This window comes from Haliotis asinina, chromosome 9 (genome assembly GCF_037392515.1).
Source record: "Haliotis asinina isolate JCU_RB_2024 chromosome 9, JCU_Hal_asi_v2, whole genome shotgun sequence".
In the NCBI taxonomy this organism is placed as follows: domain Eukaryota; kingdom Metazoa; phylum Mollusca; class Gastropoda; order Lepetellida; family Haliotidae; genus Haliotis; species Haliotis asinina.
Genome location: NC_090288.1, coordinates 12,727,087 through 12,750,994, shown reverse-complemented (window position 1 = coordinate 12,750,994; position 23,908 = coordinate 12,727,087). Strand labels below are relative to the sequence as shown.

Here is a 23,908-nt window from a genome sequence, read left to right as displayed (position 1 = left end):
ATATACACATCCCAGAACCATATCGGGATATTTTATGTCCGCATCGTTCAATGTTATTTACCAAAGCTTACATATAATATCTTCAGATGGGGAAGGTTCCAAAGCGACCATTCTGAAAATATCAGTTTTGTTATTTAAACATAACACTGAGTTGCGAGTGAATACCATCCAGGGGATGTTTAGTGACATTGGGTAAGAACTGGTCTCCGATTTGTTCTGGGCGTATGACGGCTGATGGAACTGGGTAGTCCCACTCCGTGCATTCACACCCGAGAAGATCCGGGTATGAAATGGTCTTCAGTAGCCCATACATGAAGTAAGTGGCGACTAACGGGAGCGGATGGTCAGACTCGCTGGCTTGATTGAAACATGTCATCCTTTCCTAACTAGATTGATGCTCATGATGTTGATCACTGGATTGTCTGGTCCAGACTTCGCTTCTCAGCCGGAATATTGCTAGGTGAGGCGCTAAAAAGACAAACAAACCACGACTAAGTTGATTGTGTGTCTTGGAATACCTAGAAGCCGTTGAATTTGTATTTGACATTAATTCATGGTGCAAACAGCTGCCATATAAGCTTGAATATAAGCTGACTGCGGTCTTTAACAACACACAAATAACGTTCTTTTAGAAGGAACGATAATGTATTGTAAAATCAGCAAGTCTATTGTTAAGAAAATGGCGTGTTACTCCCATGCAAGGACAAGCAATCATTTGTATTGTTTTTAAAGAGAAAAATATTAGAAATGCATACGTGTGTTGTCTGCCAAAATCAAAATTTCAGTTCTCATTATCAGTTTCTATTGTTTATATATGAAATTACAAAGCGATTGGCTGATGTTGAAAAAAAGTTAAAGCAGATATGATAAAATGATTCTTGCATTTTAGCAACACGCACGCACGCACGCACGCACGCACGCACACACACACCTCCGCTCAGCCAATCACATGCTTGATTCACACACGAATATGGGGGTGGTACAAAATTCTCCAGACTCTATCTATCAAAAACGTCTATTTAGAATGTGTAATACCACGGATAAGTGATAAAACCTAAAATATTTAAAACACTAATTTGTTGCCTTTGATATAAACACCCGAGGGATCGGTCTTGACACAAAAAAAGAGACAAAACATTTACACTGAGAGAAAACAGTAGGCTTTGTGTTGCCTGCTACTTAAACGTTTACCCACGATCAAAGAACACGAAAAGAAAGAATCAGCGTTCCGACTGAAGTGCATTGCCCATTCACAATCCTATTTTCTTCGCCACAATCACGGTAGCACATTATCACAGAAGCTGTATCTCCCCATTAGTCTGTTATCATTCCATGTGTATTTACACAACAGACTACTGTTTTGTTTAACAGCGTTACATGTCGTGAGGAAGACAGTCTTGGAAATTGGGATGCAGCAAGGGCCAACAGAAGTTCATTTTCCGTCGGTGCTGATAGCACTGTTTAGCAGTTGTTAGGAAAAGCTTACCAGACTCCATCGTGAAGTTGGAACGAGAAGAAGTGCAGGGGATGCAAAGAAAAAGTTTTGGGAGTGTTACAAACTTCTCTATGGGACGTCGATAAATTATAGAATGCCAGGTTGGAGGCCGGATTGTTTCCGAGGGTCGGTCTATGAACCATGTAAGTACATGTTTGTTTCCAAATCTTTATTGACATTCACGATTCCCCGAAGACCCATCGAAACTGTTGATTCAATCGCATAATGTTATTTAGCTATGTCCTCTGTCGGGTTAGTTTATGAATTGGAAAAAGCTCCAAACTACCCGATGTGATCGTGAAGTATATCGGTGTAGGGTTGCAGCGTGCACGGTATTCACACCATGGATAACGTTGACGATCTTTTGTCGATCGCTGTCATTTCATGCCGCATGACGGGGGCCCTGTTAGGGAGAAAAATCATTCATCCAGAACGGTGAACTTTTTGACAGTGACTGGTACACATTCCTTTCACAGCTGACCTTTACAGATTGCTATTATGTAATTTTACTCAATTGCAGAATATGTGACCATCAACTGAATTGACGGGGAATTGGCAAGGAAATTCGTTTTCATCAGAAATAATATTTGTTTAAATTCTGCCCAGTGTCTCTCTGGAAAAAATATACAGTTTTACACATTTTTTTCTAGATAATCTTTCAGTTGTTTTTTACATGATTAATATTTTGTGTCATTTATATTTAATTAATGTCACAAAGATATTTGGTAAAATTTAGAAATAGATTAAAATATTAATAGACATTTTGGTTAAGGCTTGACATTCTACAATGGATCAATAATTCCCTTTAAATTATAAGAAAAATTCATCAATAGTATAACTATTCCGTGGAACAATGGCTGAATGATTACATATTTTGAACAATGTTAATCATGTTCATATCAAGTTCTTCCACTTGTGTTACTATAATGCTGCATGCATAATTTATTGCAGAAAACAGATGACCAAGGTATTGCTACAGTGTTGATATGATCTGGTGTGAAAGATACAAAAAGACACATGTGTTTAACATGTCATGTATTTTTCATGATATATGATCCTATAATTGGTGTCATACTGGGTATTATGTCATTTTAATTTTTAGTAATTATTTATTTAAATTGCATCAATATGTGAGTCTAACTCGAAAAGTCTGATCATGATTCTTACACAGTTGTGCAAATGTGCTCTAAAAAACTCTGAAATATATTAAATCATACACAGCCATAGTGAATCGTGGTCAAGCTTGTCAGTGTGAGCTGGTAAACCATACATACTAAATCACCAGATTCTGCTAATGATACAGGTCAAGGTAATGGTGTCTGTCTACTTGAGATGATCCCCGTTCATCATCAACCATATGCTATGTAAAATAAACATGAACACACTTCTAGGGGTCATATCATAAGTAGTTACCAAGAAATCTGTTCTTCATTACAAAATCACAAAATATTGTAGTATTTGTACATAGATCAGTTTGATTTATTCCAGTAGAAGAAACTAAATGCGATATTCTTAGGCACAAACTCTCTGTGCCTTGCTGCTTTTTAAAGTTCAAATGAAACAGTCACCCTTGAGATGGTCCCTTTTGTTGAGACAGCTGTGTGAGAATCCATGTGTTGTGAAAGTGGACCTCTCCCCATCAGTTCAAACCATTTGTCCTGGAGAAAAGTCTGTGGAGATAAACATTTAAAATTTTCAAATTAGAAAGTTGAATGTCCTATTACTGGTTTGTAATGTGAGAAAACATGGGTGTAGACTGATGTTAGGCAGGGCTTTGGAAGGAAACAATTTTTAGCAAATCCTCATTTTTTTAATTGAGCGTCTTTTCATAGATTGTAATGTTTTAACAAAATTTAAACACTGAATGGCTTAAGCAGAATAAATTGTAAACAAGACTTATGTAGAAATATCATTATTGTGTATTAGGTGAGTTAGATGTAAAACTGATGTTTTTTATGTTACCATGGTTACGTAGTTACCATGGTCACATGGCTAAGTCTCTGAATATGTATAATTTTGACAGACACAGGTAACATGAAGTACCTAAATTCTGCTAGACTATTGGGTTGATACCATCTTTCATGTGTATTCATACATAAACAGGTCAAATTTAGTTGGGTAATGGGGATATTTTTGTGTACTTTTTGCAGATACAAAACTTACCATATTTCCTCCAATACTTCCTCTTGGTCTCTGATGAGTGACTAGAGTAAAGTAGTCACTATAATTAATTACACCTATTATGCGCAATGAATGGCAGGTCACTAATAAGTGTGGGGTCTGGAAATCTGTTGTAAAAATAAGTGCCAAGGTGCTTATTAGTGAAATATGGTATCTGGAAATGTGCACTACTGTAATTTTGTAAACTTGTAACAAAGTCAAAGGGATCTCAAATTTTAGTTCCTTTTAACTGCAGTCAATTACACGCACATTGACTAGAATAGGTATCAAGTAACCAGGACAAAAATATTGGGTCTTTACGATTGTTTTTATCCCAAATATATAATATTCAGAAACTGGGCATTCATCTTACTCCAGGGGCTGAATAAAGGCCTCTTAGCAAAACTAGTCTTATTGTTTTGTTGCTGGTGTAAGGATATGAGAAGGATTTCTGTTGCAGGAGTAGTCTGTCTCACGGCCCCTGAACCACATGATTTTGGCTTTTGCCTAGGCTTTCTGCAATGCCAGAGAGAAGACAGACTTGAACAGGGCATCACTTGGTGTCCTCTTCACTTTATACTTCACAAACTAGTATTTCTTATTTCTCAAATGACATGATGGATGCTGTGTTTACGCTGCTTGTTATATATAACGTATGCTATTACCTAGCCTAGGTTTTATACAAACACACTTTATTTGGACATTAGCATATGCCTCAGAAATTCAATCTTTTGGATCAAATCCAACTGTCTAAACTTGCACATGTCCCTAAACAGTTGTTAGTTTAATTCATAATTACTAGAGGATGCGAATCAGAAAGAGTTGTCCCTGTAAAATACTTTTCGCCAAAGATCTGCTTTCCTTGACTAGCGATCCAGTGAAATGATCTGTGTCAGACTGGTCTTTAGGAACTCATGCTTATCTTTAAAGGTGACTTTCGGCCTTGGGTCAACCTTGTTGACTTGTCATCACAGGGATTGTGGAGTAGGCCAGTGCCTAAAGTGTCTGCCAAACACATTGAGGACCCAGGCGTGAAGCCCATTTCTGGTGTCCCTGCCATGATATAGTTGAAATATTGCCAAAACTAAAAGCTGCATGAAAACTCTCTCACTCATTCACATGTCACTGCATCCCATTTGTGGATCAACGAAAGCTCATGATGTTGAACACTGGATTGTCTGGTCTAGGCTCGATTATTTACAGACTGCTGTTATACAGGTGGGGTATTTCTGAGTGCAGCATCAAACAACAAACAAAGAAACAAACAATCAAATAAAAAAACAAGTCTGCTTGAACAAACCTATATGTGACTATTATCCAGATATACATCTTTGAGCATTATTTAGTCGGAAAGCAGTGCTACCACTTTGAAAGACCGTTCCAATAAACGCGAGCCTCTGATAAGACCACTGACATTAAACATGAAGATCACAGGCTGTGTGTAGAGGCTGTGTTCACAGGATGATAATCAGGATAATGCCAAAAGGATAATTTGCCTGTTAGCTTATGCTATCACGCCCGCACATACTCAGCATTAATGTGGCAGTTACCATTAATGCAGAGTTAAGTACTGGGAGCGTGTCAATCATTCTGTAATCACCTCATCTGATATTACACCATGGTATCTGACTGTGGAAGGTGTAATCTGGCACTCAGTGCAGGCTTTGTTATTTTTGCCCCATGATTGGTCGATGTGCTGTGAACGTGATTTGCTGGGTGAACTGAGTGCATGTCATTGTGTCATAATTTTATGGGTCAGTGCTCATGATGTCAGTCACTGGATTGTCTGATGCTGAATTATTTACATTATAGTCTCTTGTAGCAGGACTGATTCTTAGTGATGTGTTAAACAAAAAACGAAACAAATCTGTAGTGCATGTAATTGTGTGGGTCAATGCTCATGATGTCAATCACTGGATTGTCTGATCCTGAATTATTTACATACTGCTCTCTTGTAGCAGGAATGTTTTTTAGTGCTGTGGTAAACAACAAAGAAACAAATCTTGCATTCAAACCAACAGACGTATGATTCTGTCATGATGCATTTATGCAGCTGAAAACTGGACCACTTCGATGAGAGCACTGAAACCATTGACCCTGAAAAAGTCAGGTAATTGGGTCTTATTAGTTGAAAGTTGAAGGAAACAGCACACAGGCTGCAAAGTATTGTTTCCCCTCTTTGTTTCCTCTTTTAGTTTCATTCTGGAGGATAAGCGTGATGAAGGAGATGTGATAAGGAGCTGAGAGGCCATGGTTTCCAAATTGTTTGACTTTAATGACATAAGGTGTCGGTATGCTGAGGCTGTACTGTCTTTACCAAGAAGGAAACATTGACAAAATAGAGCATTTAATTAAATCCTATTAAATCCATATTATGTCTCCGAATATGTATAATTTTGATTGATATTAACTATTCATTTTAAACTGAACAGGAGCCCCTGTAAGAAGAGAGACTCAGAACCTGAAGAAAGTTTGATGACTTGCTTCATTTAAGGCTTGAACATTTCAGAAATGGTTAGACAGAAGAAAAATAATGTGGTTCAGGGACTGTGAGACAGACTAATTACATCCATACACTATAACTGGTCACCTGAATGAGTTAAGTTATTTTAATAGATCACATTGTCGTGGAATTAAATGTGAATGAAACTAAAACATTTTTAACAATATATTGGCAATTATGTCACTTCTGTATTGTTGTTTTCTGTAAAAGAATTTTTTAATGTTAAAATTGACTGTATATTTGGTGTATTCATGTGGCATTTTACTTAACATGTGTGTTGCTCAAGCAACTGCCAGCGTGGTGGGGTAGCATATTGGTTAAAGCGTTTGCTCATGATGCATTAGACCTGTGTTTGATTCCCACATGGGTACAATGTGTGAAGCCCATTTCTGGTATCCCACACCATGACATTGCTGGAATTTTGTTAAAGCGACGTAATGCCATACTCATTCACAATCACTCTGTTAAAGTAATAATTAATAGTTTAAATGATAATTTCTAAAATTATATTTAACCAACTGACTGTGTTCCTTATATTGTACATGACTGCCAGGTGGAGGGTAGCTTAGTGGTCAAGGTGTTCGCTCATCATGCCGAAGACCTGGGTTTGATTCCCTGCATCAGTTTCAGTGCCTGCTGTGATATTACTGGAATATTGCTAAACTTGACATAAACCAAACTAACTCACTCACTATTGCTTTTGTCACATTTTTTCAGGTTGATAGAGGCTACTAACGGGATCAGAGTGGTCAGGTTCTCTGACTTGGTTGACACATGTCATTATTTCCCAGTTGAGCAGATCGATGCTGTTTATCACTACTCTGTATAGCTGAAATGTTGATGAATGTGACATTAAACAACAAACAAACAAAACATATTTAGACGACAATACTGAGCTGTTTTGAAATATTATAATATTTTGGCTACTCATTGAACTTGGATGGTTTGTTACTGATTTCAAATATAGCTCTGTGTGAACAAACTCTAAGTTAACCTTTAAATCCACCTTAAACATTATTAAATATTATTAAATATTAAAGTTAATGCCAGTGTTGGGGTCAGATAGACTGGTTTCATTATTTCTCAGAACAAGAGACCTCTGTGCTGTGACAGGCTTCAATAACAGAGTTATTGTCACAGTTTATATATATGCAGTATTTAACATGTTTAAACACTGTCTAGGGTCTGTTATTTTTGGCATCTAATCTGAAATATATAATTGTAAATGTTGTAACTTGTATGGGTTAAATCATTGCCTGATTATGTGTCCCAGCTAGAAATGTCGGCGGGTCAAGTTGGGTTCTGGATATAAAGGGTCTAGTGAACTGGCAAGTCTAGCGTCTACTGAACCAGCATGTCTAGCATCTAGTGAACTGACATATGTAGCATCTAGTGAACTGGCAGGGCATGTCTAGCATCTAGTGAACTGGCGTGTCTAGCATCTAGTGAACTGGCATATGTAGCATCTAGTGAACTGGCAGGGCGTGTCTAGCATCTAGTGAACTGGCATATGTAGCATCTAGTGAACTGGCAGGGCATGTCTAGCATCTAGTGAACTGGCATATGTAGCATCTAGTGAACTGGCAGGGCATGTCTAGCATCTAGTGAACTGGCATATGTAGCATCTAGTGAACTGGCAGGGCATGTCTAGCATCTAGTGAACTGGCATATGTAGCATCTAGTGAACTGGCAGGGCATGTCTTAGCATCTAGTGAACTGGCGTGTCTAGCATCTAGCATGTGTGGGACTGTTTTATATGACACCATTATGGCAAGATACCTTTCTGTCCTTGCAGAGCAAAAAAATCATCATACCACTGAAAGCTGGAGTAACCAAAGCCTAGTGGTTACAGTGTTTGCCTGTCACGCTGAAGACTGGGTTTGATTCCCCACATGGGTACAGTGTGTGAAGCCCATTTCTGGTGTTATCACAATGATATTGCTTGAATATTTTTTTATGTGGGAAATGTATGGAGTAGTATGAATACATCTATAAGTGGCAACACTTTTAACTTGTAAATATATTTATGTTGAATATTTATGTGCAATTCTAAGAATGATATTTTGACTTGTACATATCATTACAAGATTTCTTATCTGATAATTTCATATGTTTTTCACATAGTACAATATGGGCTTTACTTCTTGATTTTACCAGTAGCTATTTGATAAGAAATATTTGTAGACATAAGGCTACTTGGAAAAAAGTTCACCTTTGTGGTCTGCACATGAGCACTTATTTGATCTCCTATTATTTTGCAGTATGTATTGCGATGCAAACACTGTATGGTGCAATGCAATTTCCAATTGCCAATATCCAGCTCTTAAATGTCGAGTCTAGGATGGGAATGTCTACCATCCAGCTCAACTAGCATCCAGCTTGTCTAGCTAATATCTAGCATTTTGCATGTGAAATGTCTAACAATAGTACAGTCTAACATGTTGAGCATCAGGCATCTATGGGTGGAGTTCCGTGGGAGTCAATGAGAACCTGTTTTGTCAAGTCTGTTGAACAGTCAGTACACCAATCACCAGTACAACAGAACCCTCAAAGCAGTAGGCACAACAAGCATGTAGAGGATGTTGTAAGATAAATGTTATATCTCCTGGGGTCAAAGGAATTCCGTTGTTATTGCTACAGAACAAGAGTTTCTTTCATGAGACTTGATTCTGCTCGGGAACACCTCATGGATGTGTGAAGAACTTTGTGTTAAACATGTTCTGTGTTTATCAGTAAGTGACGGAACACGGAAATTTCATGTTTAAATTTTAATCGAAAAAGTTCAAATTTGTTCAGCCAAGTTGCAGTTCATCTTGATGTTTCTAGAACTAAAAAATATTTGTCTCAGGATCTGTGCTAGTAATGCGTGAAGATGTGCCTAAGAAAAAAGTCATCTTATCTACAGACAGAATTTGTTTGAAATGAAGTGAGGAGAGGACAAGCTGCCAGTGACAATTGCCTGTTCCCATCAACCCACTGACTGCCATGTTTTTTGTGACATACCACAAGCAGAGCATTGCATCCTCAAGACAATCAGTGACTATAATAGTTCCAGGTTTTTTCTAAAGAGTATCAAGTTATTGATGATAACTGAATATTGGTGTGACGTAGAAAAACCTTTATCATTACTTTTAAGTTTGCTCCCTAAATTAGTATCCTTGAGAAATGTTTGTGAGATCTTGTTGGATGGCATATGTATTTTTATGTGACTGTTACCTATATTCTATTGAGTATTCCATAGTTATTCTACCTGCATCATTTCTATTTTTTCCACCAATATTCCATCAATATCCACCCTTTTTCCCAACAATATTTACTTGTTATTCCACCAATATATCAATATTCCAACAGTATTGCACCATCAATATTCTACCATTGTTTCAACAATATTGCATCAATATTCAACCATTATCCCAACAGCATTCAACCATTTATTCCACCAATATTCCATCAGTATTCAACCTATATTCCACCAATTGTCCATCCATATTCCAGCAATATTTCATCAATATTCTACCAATATTCCATCAGTATTCTACAATTATTCCACCATTATTCCTTTTATATTCTACCATTATTCTACCAATATAGTAACAGTTTAAGCTCTTATTCCACCAATATTCCATTAATATTCAGTCATTAATTGCACAGATATTTCATAAGGATTCTACCATTATTCCACCAATATTCCTTTTATATTCTACCATTATTCCACCAATATTCCTTTTATATTCTACCATTATTCCACCACAATTCCACCAATAGTCCAACAGTTTCAACTCTTATTCCACCAATATTCCATTAATATTCAATCATTATTCCACCAATATTCAATCAGGATTATACCATCATTCCACCAATATTTCATCAGTATTCTACCATTGTTCTACTAATAAAGTAATACTCCATCAATATTCGATCATTATTCTAGCAATTTTCAATCATTATTCAACCTACATTTCACAACTATTTTATCAGTGTCACAATAGTTTGCACCCTCAAATGGCTTACATAATACACTGTACCTCAGTTTGGTACTGAACCAGTGTTTACACAACTGTAAATTTTAGGATGATTGCACACCCCAGTAATGTTTGTGTGATACACGTCTATGAATTCCAAAACATGAAGGGAAATACCACTGGGGAAACTCGGAATTCCCCCTTGTCTATGGACCTGGGGGGCAGTTTGATCTGGGCTTGGCCTTTATGTCCCCTTTATTGATGATAAAGGGCATAGCCTGGGTCCAGTAGAAACCAAATGTTCGTGGGCATCTGTAGACAAAGAGGCCAGACACAAGAAGGAGGGAAGTGTCGTCTGCTCAGATGCAGTTGAAGAGGCTCATTCATTCGGATAAACTGATGTCACTTTTGTTGGAATATTGATGAAACTATTGTGAAAACTGCCTCACTCATCAGATGGACTGAACAGACGGTCAACTTGGGCAGTTAAATAATCATTGATTTTCAAAGAACTGTGTTGCAGAGTACAATATTTATGTGCAACAATAGAGTTGTTTACTGACACTGACCTTGACTTGATGTCATTGGATTGTTCATGACCAGTGTATACCAAATACTGCATCTACTGGTTTGAACTTTCATCTTTTTCTGTGTAGTTGAGTTCAGATTGAAGAAACATTCCAATGAACATGTTGAAAACTTGAGTTTCTAACAAGAATCTTATCTTGATTCTCAAAATTTGATGTTTGCACTTTGATCATAAAGATCCTGAGTTTTTGTTGTTGATTGTTAGATGGCCAGAACATCCCATGTGTTGACCAGCTTTGTGGAGATAATGGATGGAATTAATCTACAAGCTGTCGCACCAACACAGTCTGGCTCAGATGCAGAGTCAGAAACTTTTTAAAGTGTTGAGTTTCTCTTTAACTTCATGGAGAGCTAGTTTGCTCATTCAGACAAATTATTTATGTTTTCTCACCAACGAATCAAGGATATCGCCATTGGTAGGCAATGGAATATTACCAGGATAAATGCTGAACTAACAACCAAGATGGGCGGCAGAGGTTTGTGAATGATTATATATATTTGTTATTGCCAGTCTTCCATGTTTGTGTTAGTCCTGTTTCGGGGCAGGTCATCCTGCTACCAGCATGTCTGATTCTAATGAGGTTTTGGAATGTAGTCTTGTTTCAAGTGAGAAAGCTGTAATGACTCAAGGATTTCCCTGGACCTGCTTTGAGACCAGTGTTTGACCCCTATTTAGATCCTCAGGAAATGTCAGTATAAATTCCTAGATCATGATTCGTAATTACCCAGCTTATGTTGATGTTGTTTCTCTGAGTAATGGAAAATTTAAATGGTGTCATGGACAAGGGGAATTTGTTGATGACAGCACAGACTAATATCAAGTCTTTGAAATTAATATATATTCCTGAAAAAATGGTTCCCAAAGTATATTCATAAAATATACTTTTCACACTTAACTAAGGATCAAATCAAGGGTTCAACCGAAAACAATGACATGGGATCAAATTTGGTTTAAATATCTGAGTCTGTTGTAAGCATGGATCCAATTTCACTGCATCTTGTGGATCCCATACCTGCTATTGACATGTGTTGTTTATTGTCATGGACTCGTTCCATGATTTGCTAAATGCTTGATTGGTGCCATGAAAACCATTTTTAGGGTTACTCATGTATTAAGTGCATATGGTTAGCTAAAAGTGATTGTTTTCCTAAAGATATGTTACCATATCATTATTTATCCAATTTTAAATGGATACAAATTCAAATTATAATTCTATGTTGAAGTAAAGTTGCGATTTATTTATTATTATTTATTTATTCATGTCTGTAGTAAATAATAAAAAGAAGCACAGAGATTGAAACTGGCAGTCAAAACCCCATATTTTTGTTAACCTGAAGAAAACCTTTATTATGAGGGTATGTATAATGAACACTTTTTAATCATCCGCCGAATTTGCTAGTTTAGAACATGATTAACCTTAGCATATCAGCTGATTTATTTATATGCTATTTCCAGTGACTTGAAGATGTGTGATCGCTGGGCAGCTTTTTAGTTGAATTAGAACCACAGATTACCCTGCAGTTTAACTGAAACCGCAGTGTCGCTAAGAGTCTTATTGTGAGGGATGACTGTACCACATACTGTAGACTTGCATAGCTTGTATTGGGGGTATTTGATTCAGAGCCTATATGAAAATATGACCAACAATGTTTTAATGAATTTACGTGATTCACTGCAGTTGCACATGCAAGGAGGGCTAGACAGTAAGGAAAATAATGTGGTTCATGGACTGTGAGACAGACTACATTGCAGGGAGGGCTAGGCAGTAAGGAAAATAATGTGGTTCAGGGACTGTGAGACAGACTGCATTTCGGGGAGCACTAGGCAGTAGGGAAAATAATGTGGTTCAGGGACTGTGAGACAGACTACATTGCAGGGACGGCTAAGGGAAAACAGTGTGGTTCAGGGACGGAGACAGACTACATGGCATTGATGGCTAGCCAGTAGGGAAAATAATGTGGTTCAGGGACTGTGAGACAGATTGCATTGCAGGGAGGGCTAGGCAATAGGGACTAAAAGACAGACAACATTGCAGTCAGGACTAGACAGTAAGGAAAATAATGTGGTTCATGGACTGTGAGACAGACAGCATTGCAGGGAGGGCTAGGCAGTAAGGAAAATAATGTGGTTCAGGGACTGGAAGGCAGACTAGTGAGAAGGGACTGATTCAGAATGTGTGCAAAATCTAGACTAGCTTCATGTTCATGTATAGCATCTCGAAAACAAGACTAGAGAATGATTATAAGGACTATGTCACGGAGTCAGAAAATACATTCAAGTCATATTTTCCAAACTTTTGAATCCTGGGAAAATACTTGACACATTGCAGTTCATGGTGACTTTGCCCTTCTTGTCTTTGATTCCTTGTGAGAACTAGGCAAGCAGTGATCTCCATTTCTTGCATTTGTCCAAAACAGTAACCTCTGTTTCTCGAATTTAGTCTGACAGTTTTTTTCATCTTTTCCAAATATTTTCTATATTCTTTTCTGATCATCTTGATATATGTTGAATTTACAGGAGAAATATTTTCTTAATATACTTATGATGGTTTTGAGGTGTATATTTTCAGCATCATCGGTTGACGTCTGTTGTAGATTTTAGATAAATATTTCCTCAAGTCTGATATGTCGTATTAGCCACACTGACATTCAAAGCAAGTAGATATTGACATTTCATTCCTGTGTTTTCATAGGGTATAATTCAGGGTTATTGTAATAGCACCTGGAAACTGTTAGTGCCACGGATTAAGTGTGTTGTGTTTGTGTAAATTATTTCTAGGCATTCTTACAGGAATATGCACTTGTCTGGAGAAGTTTCAAAACAGCATATTCGGGTCTGTTTTAATGCATGTCTGCATGTTTATGTTATTTATCATTTATGGAGGAACCACTTTGGACTCAAATATTTCTGATTCAGCAAGATTTGTGTATTTATGTCTTTGAGTGAATGACCATTCCTGGAAACCCAACATTGTCAATAATGACAAATTTATGGATCACAACTTATTATTTTGAGAGTGTGACATATTGGTACAGTTTCTTTTACTGTTGTCTTTACTATAACACTGCATGGTACAAGAATATCATCAGGTGTTATCCAAACATTTGTCATTTTTGTACTTCCTAACTTCTAAAATGGCACTGAAAGAAGTTCCTATCATCATCAGCTAGAGTGATAATGAACTCAAAAGTGTACCATCATTTTGTACATTTTGACTGAAAGATAAAAAGTGTGACCAGAACTTACAAAAGAAATTTATATCTGTCAGTTTGTTATCTATGTAGTTGACTAAATATCGTCATCATTAGGGACCCCACAAATGTTTGTCACTATGTCCCGATGAGATATATGCATATGAGTGTTGCTATGACATTTTATTGCAGATATCCTTGGTCGAGTTCAAACTGTATTCCAAGTAGACATACTGCAGTGAAATGAATTATCCTCACTCATCCACCAGGCTGCCAACGATTAATATGGATTCGTTCTAACATTGCTTGACATTAGTATAAATTTAACATATTGTATTAGCATACTTAGCCGACCATTGTGATGTTATCGGTTACCATGACAGCACAGTAAATGACATCACTATCTTAAATATATAATTTTGCCAGAAACAAAAAGATCCTTTATATTGAAAATAAGCTTGAGTGTGATGGGAGATTCATAATCATTCAGTAGAAATATAGACTTGCCTCATCTAGCATTTAAGATTGTATGGATATATTTGATCTCAGAAGACACAAGTGTGAGAATCAATTTAATCTTTTGTTAGTTTCATCCCTCATTGAAATGCTCTGAATTTACTACTTGTCTGAAATGCATCCTGATTCAGTCGATTGATGACATTGCACTGTGTAATTGAAAAAGCATTTAGATATTCTGACTCAGCTGTGCATCCAATAACGCTTTCCTCCCCAAGGCATGATGGCTGTTCATGTTGATACCACGCCTTCCTTTGTCACGAGAAATAACAAGCTTAGATAAACAATGGTATACAATTGTATTCATTTTTTCACTTGCGTTAAATTCAATACTCACTCGTAGCAAAATCCTGGCTGCTGTAAGAACCTTTGAAGTCATTGCTGAAGAATTTTCAACACAGTAACAATGCACAAGTAGACGCTTCAAGAGTTTCACCATCCAAATGTGCTTTTGACATCTTGCTGAAATTATGTGGATTAGGATTTTTTAGTGGTATTTTGTTGTGCTAAAAAGCGTTAACGTTGATTAAGTTGAAAATATTTTGGTGGCTTGGATTCAGTAGTGTAAGAAAACTGTCATTCATAATGACTTCATCTTCCTATATAAGTTGCTGATAATACAGTCAAGCTTTACTTCAAATTTTGGTGGCTTGGATTCAGTAGTGTAAGAAAACTGTCATTCATAATGACTTCATCTTCCTATATAAGTTGCTGATAATACAGTCAAGCTTTACTTCAAATTCTGACAGTAAAATATGCTGGATAACTCTTTCATGATATATGAAGATCAAGGTTTGGTTGGTCATTCTTGTCATAAAACATTATATCCATGAAGATCAGGATGAGAATTGATCTTCAATAACCCATGCTTGTCATATGAGGTGACTAACAGGATTGGGTGGCCAGGCTCACTGACTTGGTGAACACATGTCATCCTATCCCAATATAGAGCAATGCTCATGCTGTTGATTACTGGATTGTCTGGTCCGGACGTGATTATTTACAGACTGCTGCCATACAGCTGGAATATTGCTGAGTGTAGTATTTCACAAGTACCAAACTAGAGAAACTCATTCATGTTTTTGTAGGGAAGAGAACAGAATGATAAAATATGCGCTGTCAAATATGACCCATTGGAAATATAATTTGGAATTTTAGGATGGAAACTGCATCACATATCACTCACTAAAGCTTTAGTATCTAGTATTTAGAAACTAACTCATGGAAAGTATTTGTCAGTATTTTGGATGAAGCTGCAACAAATATCTGTGTGTCATAAGTCAGTTCAAACAGTTGATCGTCTTTGGATGCTAATATAGGGATGAAGATGGAGATGAGAAAACACAACAGGCTGAATGATGCTGAACAGTGAGGTGACGATGCCTGTATTAGAGACCACATGAAGCTCACGAGGAATGTGTTTCACTCACCTTCAGGGACTGATATCAATAAACAGTTACTATGCATCTTTGACTTTCCCCGACAGGTTAAGATAATATTGACAGAGCATCAGCTCCACCCAACCATGTCTATTGTTCCATGTAGTACTGTGTGTACATTGCCTTGATGTGAAGCTCATAATGTTATGTTCATTACGACGCAGTGATCCAGTGTTGGCACCACCAAAGACCAAGTCCCCAAGGCTATAAGGGTTCAAAACCAAATTTACTGTAGGTAAAGTGAGTGAGTTTAGTTTTACGCTGCTCTGAGCAATATTCCAGCTGTATGGCGTCGGTCTGTAAATAATCAAGTCTGGACCAGACAATCCAGTGATCAACAACATGAGCATCAGTCTGTGCAATTGGGAACCGATGACATGTGTCAACCAAGTCAGCTTGCCTGACCACCTGATCCCATTAGTCACGGTCTTATAACAAGCATAGTCGCCTTTAATGGCAAGCATGGGTTGCTGAAGGCCTATTCTACAGGTCCTGTAGATAAAGACCAAGTCCCCAATTGGTAAAGGCCAAGTCTGTAAGGGGTTGACGAGACACCTAGTGGTTAAGGCAGCATTGTCATGCAGAAGATCCGGGTTCAGTTCCCAACATGGGTACAGTGTGTGAAGTCCATTTCTGGTGTCTCCCACCATGATATTGCTGGAATATCACTAAAAGTGATGTAAAACCATACTCTCACTCACTCACTCAATCCAAGGGGTTAAGACCAAGTCTGCTATGGGGAAAGACTAAATCTACTTGGGGTGAGGACCTCACCTACGAGGTGTCAAGACTAAGACTATGAATTTAAGGTTTAAGACCAATTCTGCTATGGGTAAAGACTAAATCTACTGGGTGTGAAAACCAAGTCTTCCGAGTTAGGAAGCCAGGACTGCTAGGGGTAAAGATCAAGTCAATTACCTAGAAAGCTACCGATTCAAAATGTATCAAACAGGTCACAATATCATATCGCTGTACACATAGTAATGTAAAATCACTTGGAAACATCTTTACTATATACATTTCAGAACATGTTCTAAAGGAAATGTTGGCTGTAGATACATATTCATTGTGTCTGTCTTTGGTAGTAAACTGAAAAGGCTAATTACTGTTCAATTTCTGATAATTAACTGATAAAATATTGGGAATGAGTGTCCTTAAATGGGTAGTAAGTATTTAAGCAAGTTTAAGTTTTGTATGATGCAGAAAAAACTGTGAAGCATCGATGTATTGTTTCACCATTAAGCCTACCTGCCCTACATACCATATACAGGTATTTACCTCCTGAGGGGACAAAGATGTACATAACCTTCTGCTTGTCCCAGTCTGCCTCCTCCACCTCCCATCTTCTACCTCTCCCCCACCCCCATTTACATATGCCTCCCGAGGGTAGAGGTAAATATGAGCTCCTTTGATGTTGAGAAAGGTACTTGTTTCCTACAACCTACAACGGCTCCACACATCTGATCTCTAGGTCTCTCATGCTGTGTCTGCTCCCAAGCTCCCTACACTGTCCTACATCAGGAAATGTCTTTGTACATGCATTGTACAGACTGCAGGGAGTACACAGCAGATGGGGTTCCTGCAGAATGTTTCCTAGCCTAGATTTTTTTCTGTTAAGCTCGTCAACACTTAAGTTGCTTTTTTTAAAAACGGAAGTTTTCGGAGTTTTCTAGCAGCAGAGTTTAGAGATGTAATCAAATATGTTCAGCAGCCCAAATTTGAACTATTTTCATTGCCACTCCTCATGCAACTTTGCTGAAGATTTGAAGATATGATGATATTGTAGTACTGCCATGTCTACTGCAACCGTAGGATTTGTTACTGACAATGTCATGCAGTTTGGGGAGGTTCCTTTGTTTACTGAGGGTCTACAGGGTAGTAGTTAAAGCGCATCATGGCAAAGATCCGGGTTCAATTCCCCCCATGAGTACAATGTGTGAAGCTCATTACTGGTGTGCCCATTGCGATTTTGTTGAAATATGTTGAAAAGTGACATAAAACCAATCTCGTTTACTTGTTTACACTCACATGTGAACAAACCATTAAATTGTTACAAGTGAAAATAAAAATTTTAATGCTAATGCTGTTTGTTTGAGAATGCTCTTTTCAATAGTTCCAACTTTAATAGTTGAAAACATTTTCATCTGTTATGAAATTTGACTGGAACAGTCAGTTTAACATGTTTAAGTCTCAGAATTCCTTTCCTTGATATTTTGCCTGCTTCTTGTGTTCTTACCATATTGCTCAAGAAAATAGAAATAAACATTTTAACACCCAAACATAAAAGCCCCCCCAAATATTTATGAGATGAGATAAGATACACTGTAATACTGTGTATTGTTTTATTGTTTTCTATTTGTTTTTTAGGGGTTATCCATCAAAGTGAAATATGCAAAATGGAATATATTTAAGTCAAACAGGATTATCAAGAAAATCATCAATGTGGTCATTGGTCATTATTGTGATATATTAACACTTTTGGGGCAGTGGGTTAACATAGTGCTTAAGGTGTTTGCTCATCGCACCAAAGACGCAGGTTCGATTCCCCACATGGGCACGTGTGAAACCCATTTCTGGTGCCCCCTGCCATGATATTGCTGGAATATTACTAGAACACCATACTCACACACCCTGATAACTCTGAAATAATAATTAGTAGTTTAACTGAAGATTTCTAAAAGATATTTAAATGACAGACTGGTGTCATTGTTGTCTACATATCTCGACTTGATTCTTCAAAGGATAGAATTACTATACATGGATGGGCGTTGCACTCAGTACAGCCATGGAGCAAGGCTGTATGATGGAATGAATTAAGGAAATCAATGTCAGGAACAAGCCAATTGGTCACTTGTCACACCAAATGCACACTTAAGTAACACACTGGGTGGCTGGCCCAGTGATAGACAATCCACTCCAAACTTGGAGTCAGTGTCTACACCTATTTCCTCAACAAGCCCAATAGGATGACATTATCAAGTGACAATCTATTCCTGTACTGCCAAGTAGCTGGGTTGTGTTGACCTGTGCTATTATTGTAAATGCTGTGAGCATGTTAGTGAAGCTACATAATGTCAACTCCATGTTGGCATGGTTGCTGCTTGTTAGCAGCGTGTGCATCAGTGGTGATTTGTACTGATGATATTTCTTCCTGTTGCATGCTGTGGTTCTTGTTTTTGAGTCCTGTGAATATCCAGGCTAGCAGTGATCTTCAGCAACCCTCACTGAAGAGGTGACTAACGAGATCAAGTGGTCAGGGTCACATTGACACATTGAGAAGATCAATGCTCATGATATTGATCATGATACAGTGAAATATTGCTGATAGCAACATAGAGAATCAGACATAGTTGCTCATCATATTGGTCATTGGAGCCCAGCCTATTTGCAGGCTAATTTAATAAGGCTTTGCTGTGTTGAACAATGTCAGATTAACACACATGCCCTTTATATATGATGATTAAAGCATGCATATGTTTTTTTAATAACAATCAAGGGTGGATCCAGGATTTTGGAGAAAGGGTGCACATAAATCATGAAGCCCAAAGGGTAGGGGGAAATGCCCCTGGGGAAATTTTTTTCATGGGAGTGTGCACCCTAGTACACACCACCCCATCTGGATCTAACCCTGACAAGGGATTTAAGTTGTAAAATGCTCATGTTTCAAGGGTTTGTGCAAGTTATTTACACATGTAAGATCATAATATTAACAGAAATACATTTAAGCTGAATTCAAGGAAATTCCAAAATGTAAAGGTGATGTAATCACTCTGACTCCCATTTGACAGCTCGACAATGTAACAGGACCTGGAGTCAGAATGACTGACCACGTGTGGTGGTAATGTGGTAGTCATGGGTTGATCAACAAGGACTTCTTGTTAAACTCTATCCCCAATGCTTACATCTTCAGCTAACAAAGAAACCCAAATGTGGAACAACTATATAAATTATGGGCTCCCAACCAGGATCTGTCCCCAGATCTCAAGAGCCAACAATGAAAGGCACTGTGCACATGTAGCCATGGCAGTAGGGGGTGGAATGTTTCAGGAAATACATAGCCAATACTGATGATAATGAACTCTATTCTTTTTATGCTTCTGCTGTTAGTGAAAGTTGTCAAAACAAATTCCCTTTTCCACACAGGATGTTTGCAACAGCCATCTGTAATATCTCAGCCGTGAGGTATATTCAAGCTGTCCAGCTGTCTATAAACACTTGAGTCTGGAGGAGACAATCCAGTGATTGATGAAAACAGTCCACACCTGGTGTAGTGACATTCAGTCAAGAATGTCACAGATACTGACCATCCAATCCCCTTAGCCATCACATTAGACATTGTCTGTAACTTGTACGTCAACCTTACAATAAGTTGTGGGAAAGGTTATTAGTATACATCATAGAGATCAGTAATCGTTGCAGAATATCGATCATTAATCAATAAATATATTCATGGAAACAAAAAAGGGAACACCTGAAAGTGTTCCTTTACTCTTTTCCAAAAGTTTACTCACATATGGTTCAGGACCTGTGAGAGTCGAGGATTTGCTCTGTTCAACGCTAAAACAGTTAGGACTTGCCTGCCTTGCCGTAACTAGTCTACTAAGGATTTACTTAGACTAACAACTAGTCTAGTACAATATAATGAAATGGAGCCCTGAGACTTCCTCCATTGAAGCTGTGGACATCTAGACTTGCCACATTTTCTAGACTTGCGTGGGCTTTCTTGGATATATTTACTTCTGGGTCTGTATGACAGACTAGGCTTTTCTGAATGATCATAAGGTCATGAATGTTTGGTAATTCTACCCTTATAATAACCAAGTCTAGATAAGGATATAAGGATATCAGAAGAAACCTCTTATTGTTTATCTTCCAGAAATATTGATGTAAACTAATAATTTTTACCTTGTTGTACATCTGTCTTGTCTGTGTGATACTCCCGGAAAAGAAAATAATTCATGTATACCGGAGGAACTGCAAGCCAGACTAGGTCTCTCATGTTTCTTTGTCATGATAATTGTCATGCATCATCATGGACAGGTCACATGACAAGGAACTTCAGGGATGGGCATACCATCTGTTACAGTAACTGCCATCTTTAAGATTATGTTAACCTAATTTATGCCTATGTCAGATAAGGATGAAATAAGCTTTATCGACATAACAGAGTAATTCACTTTACATTAAAGATCAAGGACTGAAAAAAAGTGACATCCTTTGTGCATATCTTCAGAAACAAGTTTCCAGAAAGGTTACATGGGCGTTGTTAACCCTTTTAGGTCTGGCTCAAAAGAATAATGTCTCCATGTAAAGATAACACGGAAATTCCTACAAAGCACATCCTGCAATAGATATTCTACTCTTGTCTTTACACTAGTGACAAAATGTTATTGTCCAGTGATTAAACTCGACTTGCCCAGAGGCTGTTATTCAGACCCATGTTAGACAATTCTCTGAATATTTACAATTTTTATACAAACAGATGTTCACTTTTAAACTGAAAAGTAGCACCAGTGAGATGGAGATTCAGAACCTGAAGAAATCTAGAGCTTTAGAATTACAGAAAGTGATGGACAGAAGGGGAATTAATGCGGTTCAGGGCTTCTGAGACAGACTATAATTCTGCAGATAATGACAGTAAAATTCCAATGCTTAACTCGGAATATTTTTTGATAGAAACAAACATGCCCTCTAACCTGAAAAGGACCCCAGTGAGATGGGCGATTCAGAGCTTTAGGAAATATAGACTTGCTTGAATTAGGCCTTTAGCTTTGCAGAAAGGGCTGAACAGAAAATATTGTGGTTTAAACTGTGACTCAGTTAACTTCTGAATTTGAACTTTCCTAAAATTAAAATAGGAACTTTACGATATCCCAATTTTACTCAGTTTGCCAGTCAGAAACAGACACTTATTAGTTTTGGAACCCAGATTAATCCCTAAGGGCCATGTGAATCTGTCTACTATGTTTGCTCTGTCATCTCTGGACATATTAAGCATCTTCATGAGAAAGAATGATGCAGTCACAGAAATTTTCTTTGAGATACTATTGTGGGTTGTCCATCTATGGTGCTGCAATTTGCTGTGCAGTTTTGTAACTCATAAGAGAGTGAGTGAGTTTAGTTTTATGCCGCACTCAGCAATATTCCAGCTACATGGCGGCGGTCTGTAAATAATCAAGTCTGGACCAGACAATCCAGTGATCAACAGCATGAGCATCGATCTACGCAATTGGGAACCGATGACATGAGTCAACCAAGTCAGCGAGTCTGACCACCTGATCCCATTAGTCGCCTCTACAACAAGCATAGTCGCCTTTCATGGCAAGCATGGATTGCTGAATGCCTATTCTACCCTCGGACCTTCACAGGTTGCAACTAATAAGCATACTAGAGACCTGTTAGTATGGATTCAGGTGCCAGATTCTTTCATTATGTTTCTGTGTTTGTCAGCCCTGTATCTGCATTTGTGGAGTTCACCATGCTAAACGACTTAGGCTATGTCTTTTAGGCCTATTTCTTTACAATAAGCTCACTCACTCACTCACTCACTCACTCACTCACTCACTCACTCATGATGTTGGTCACTGGCTTGTCTGACCCAGACTCGATTATTTACAGACTGCTGCCATATAGCTGGAATATAGCTGAATAGGGCATTAAACAATAGCGTTAAAAAAGATCATGTTTAAAATGCCAGCTCTGAATGCCAAGGGTTAAATTGTACATTAACATGCTGATCTGAATGATGATAGCATTCTGTAGACACAAGAGATTTAGGGAGGGACACATGCCCTTGTGGCCGAGTGTCTCTCAGGTTTAGGATGGTATCAGTTTGAGATTATCACCGAGAGTTTGGGATATAATCTGTGCATCATGGATGGGGAGTCTGATTATCTACGGGAGGTGGAGGACATCTTGAGGCGGTCCAGTGTCCATCTAGGTGATGGGAATCTGCAGGAGGTGTCGAGCAGGCGGTCATCACTCGGTGTTACCGATTGTGGAAGTGTGTGCTTATATGAAAGTAGGTCCTTTGTGGAGAGTGAAGTGATCAGTTGTATATGTGGGACAGGGATGTATGTCACTGTGGTTTTGGATGTTGGAATTATTGTAGTATAGGATTTCTACCATTCATAAGGGCCATGTAAACTTTTTATCAACTTCACAAGTTATTATTATAATAGCAACAATAATAATCAGTGTTATCATCATCATAATCATAGTGAGTTTACTTTTACAATGCACACTGCAATATGGCAACAGTCTGTAAATAATCAAGTCTTGACCAGACAATACAATGATCAACAGCATGAGCATCATCAGGAGACTAAGGTGCTTGGAAGATGCCTTGTATGGAGACTAGATAAAACTAAATTTTCAATATCTCCAGGATATACATTTCGATAAATCTTCACTACACCCTGGATGCATCTACCAATTTTATTATCTCCCTTTGCTATCTCTGCATTCTCACAGTAGCCAATCAGCTAAGCCACCGTCACAACAGAGCTTGCCAGTGTCAACAAAGATAGTGGTTGCAGCTGTCAAGGTTTGTTTGCAGTGAGACTCAGATTTGGGGGAAATCATACAATCAAACTGACAGGTCCGAAAATTTTACTAAATATGCAAGAACTCTTTCTACCTCTTTCAGAGTACCTCAGCATGAATTATGTTACCAAGATTGATAAGTTAAGTAATTTGAAAAGCAAAAGTTGGTCATGATTGTATAGTCAACTTCCCAGCATAGACATCTGATTGGATAAAAAATGAGCCAAGGGAGGTAGTACAATTATTGGCCGTATATGCGTCCAGGGTATAGTGGTGATTAATCAGAACATATACCCTTGAGATGTAAAAAATGCTGCAGCCATAAAATCAGACATTGTAGAATCAAAACTATCAGCTGAAAGAGTCATGGCTAAAGTACCTTTCAGCGATATGTTTTATGAGGCAGACAGTTTCTTTTTTAAGTCTGTCTCAGTTCCTGAACCATACTTTTCCCCATTAGTACAAAAGGAAGCAAGACCAGATTTTCCACAGGTTCTGGATGCACCAT

The 23,908-nt window shown here is 37.9% G+C and overlaps 1 protein-coding gene and 1 long non-coding RNA gene across 3 annotated transcripts in view; one reads left to right on the top strand and one right to left on the bottom strand.

Annotated features, from left to right (window-relative positions):
- Positions 1–687: 687 nt before the first annotated feature.
- On the bottom strand, positions 688–20,863 carry LOC137295981 (uncharacterized). 2 transcript variants are annotated; one of them, XR_010957615.1, is made up of 4 exons: positions 20,761–20,863; positions 14,754–14,878; positions 3,064–3,165; positions 688–1,898 (listed from the first exon to the last, which is right to left on the bottom strand). It is a non-coding gene; the product is annotated as an uncharacterized lncRNA (long non-coding RNA). The 2 variants fall into 2 exon arrangements; XR_010957614.1 differs by lacking the exon at positions 688–1,898 and having other exon boundaries at positions 2,992–3,165.
- Positions 20,864–22,728: 1,865 nt separating this feature from the next.
- LOC137295980 (glutamate receptor-interacting protein 1-like) overlaps positions 22,729–23,908 on the top strand; it is a 52,787-nt gene continuing 51,607 nt past the window's right edge. Inside the window, exon 1 of the mRNA XM_067827597.1 lies at positions 22,729–22,876. Coding sequence (XP_067683698.1) covers positions 22,729–22,876 — 148 coding nt within the window. The remainder of the gene's footprint in view (positions 22,877–23,908) is intronic.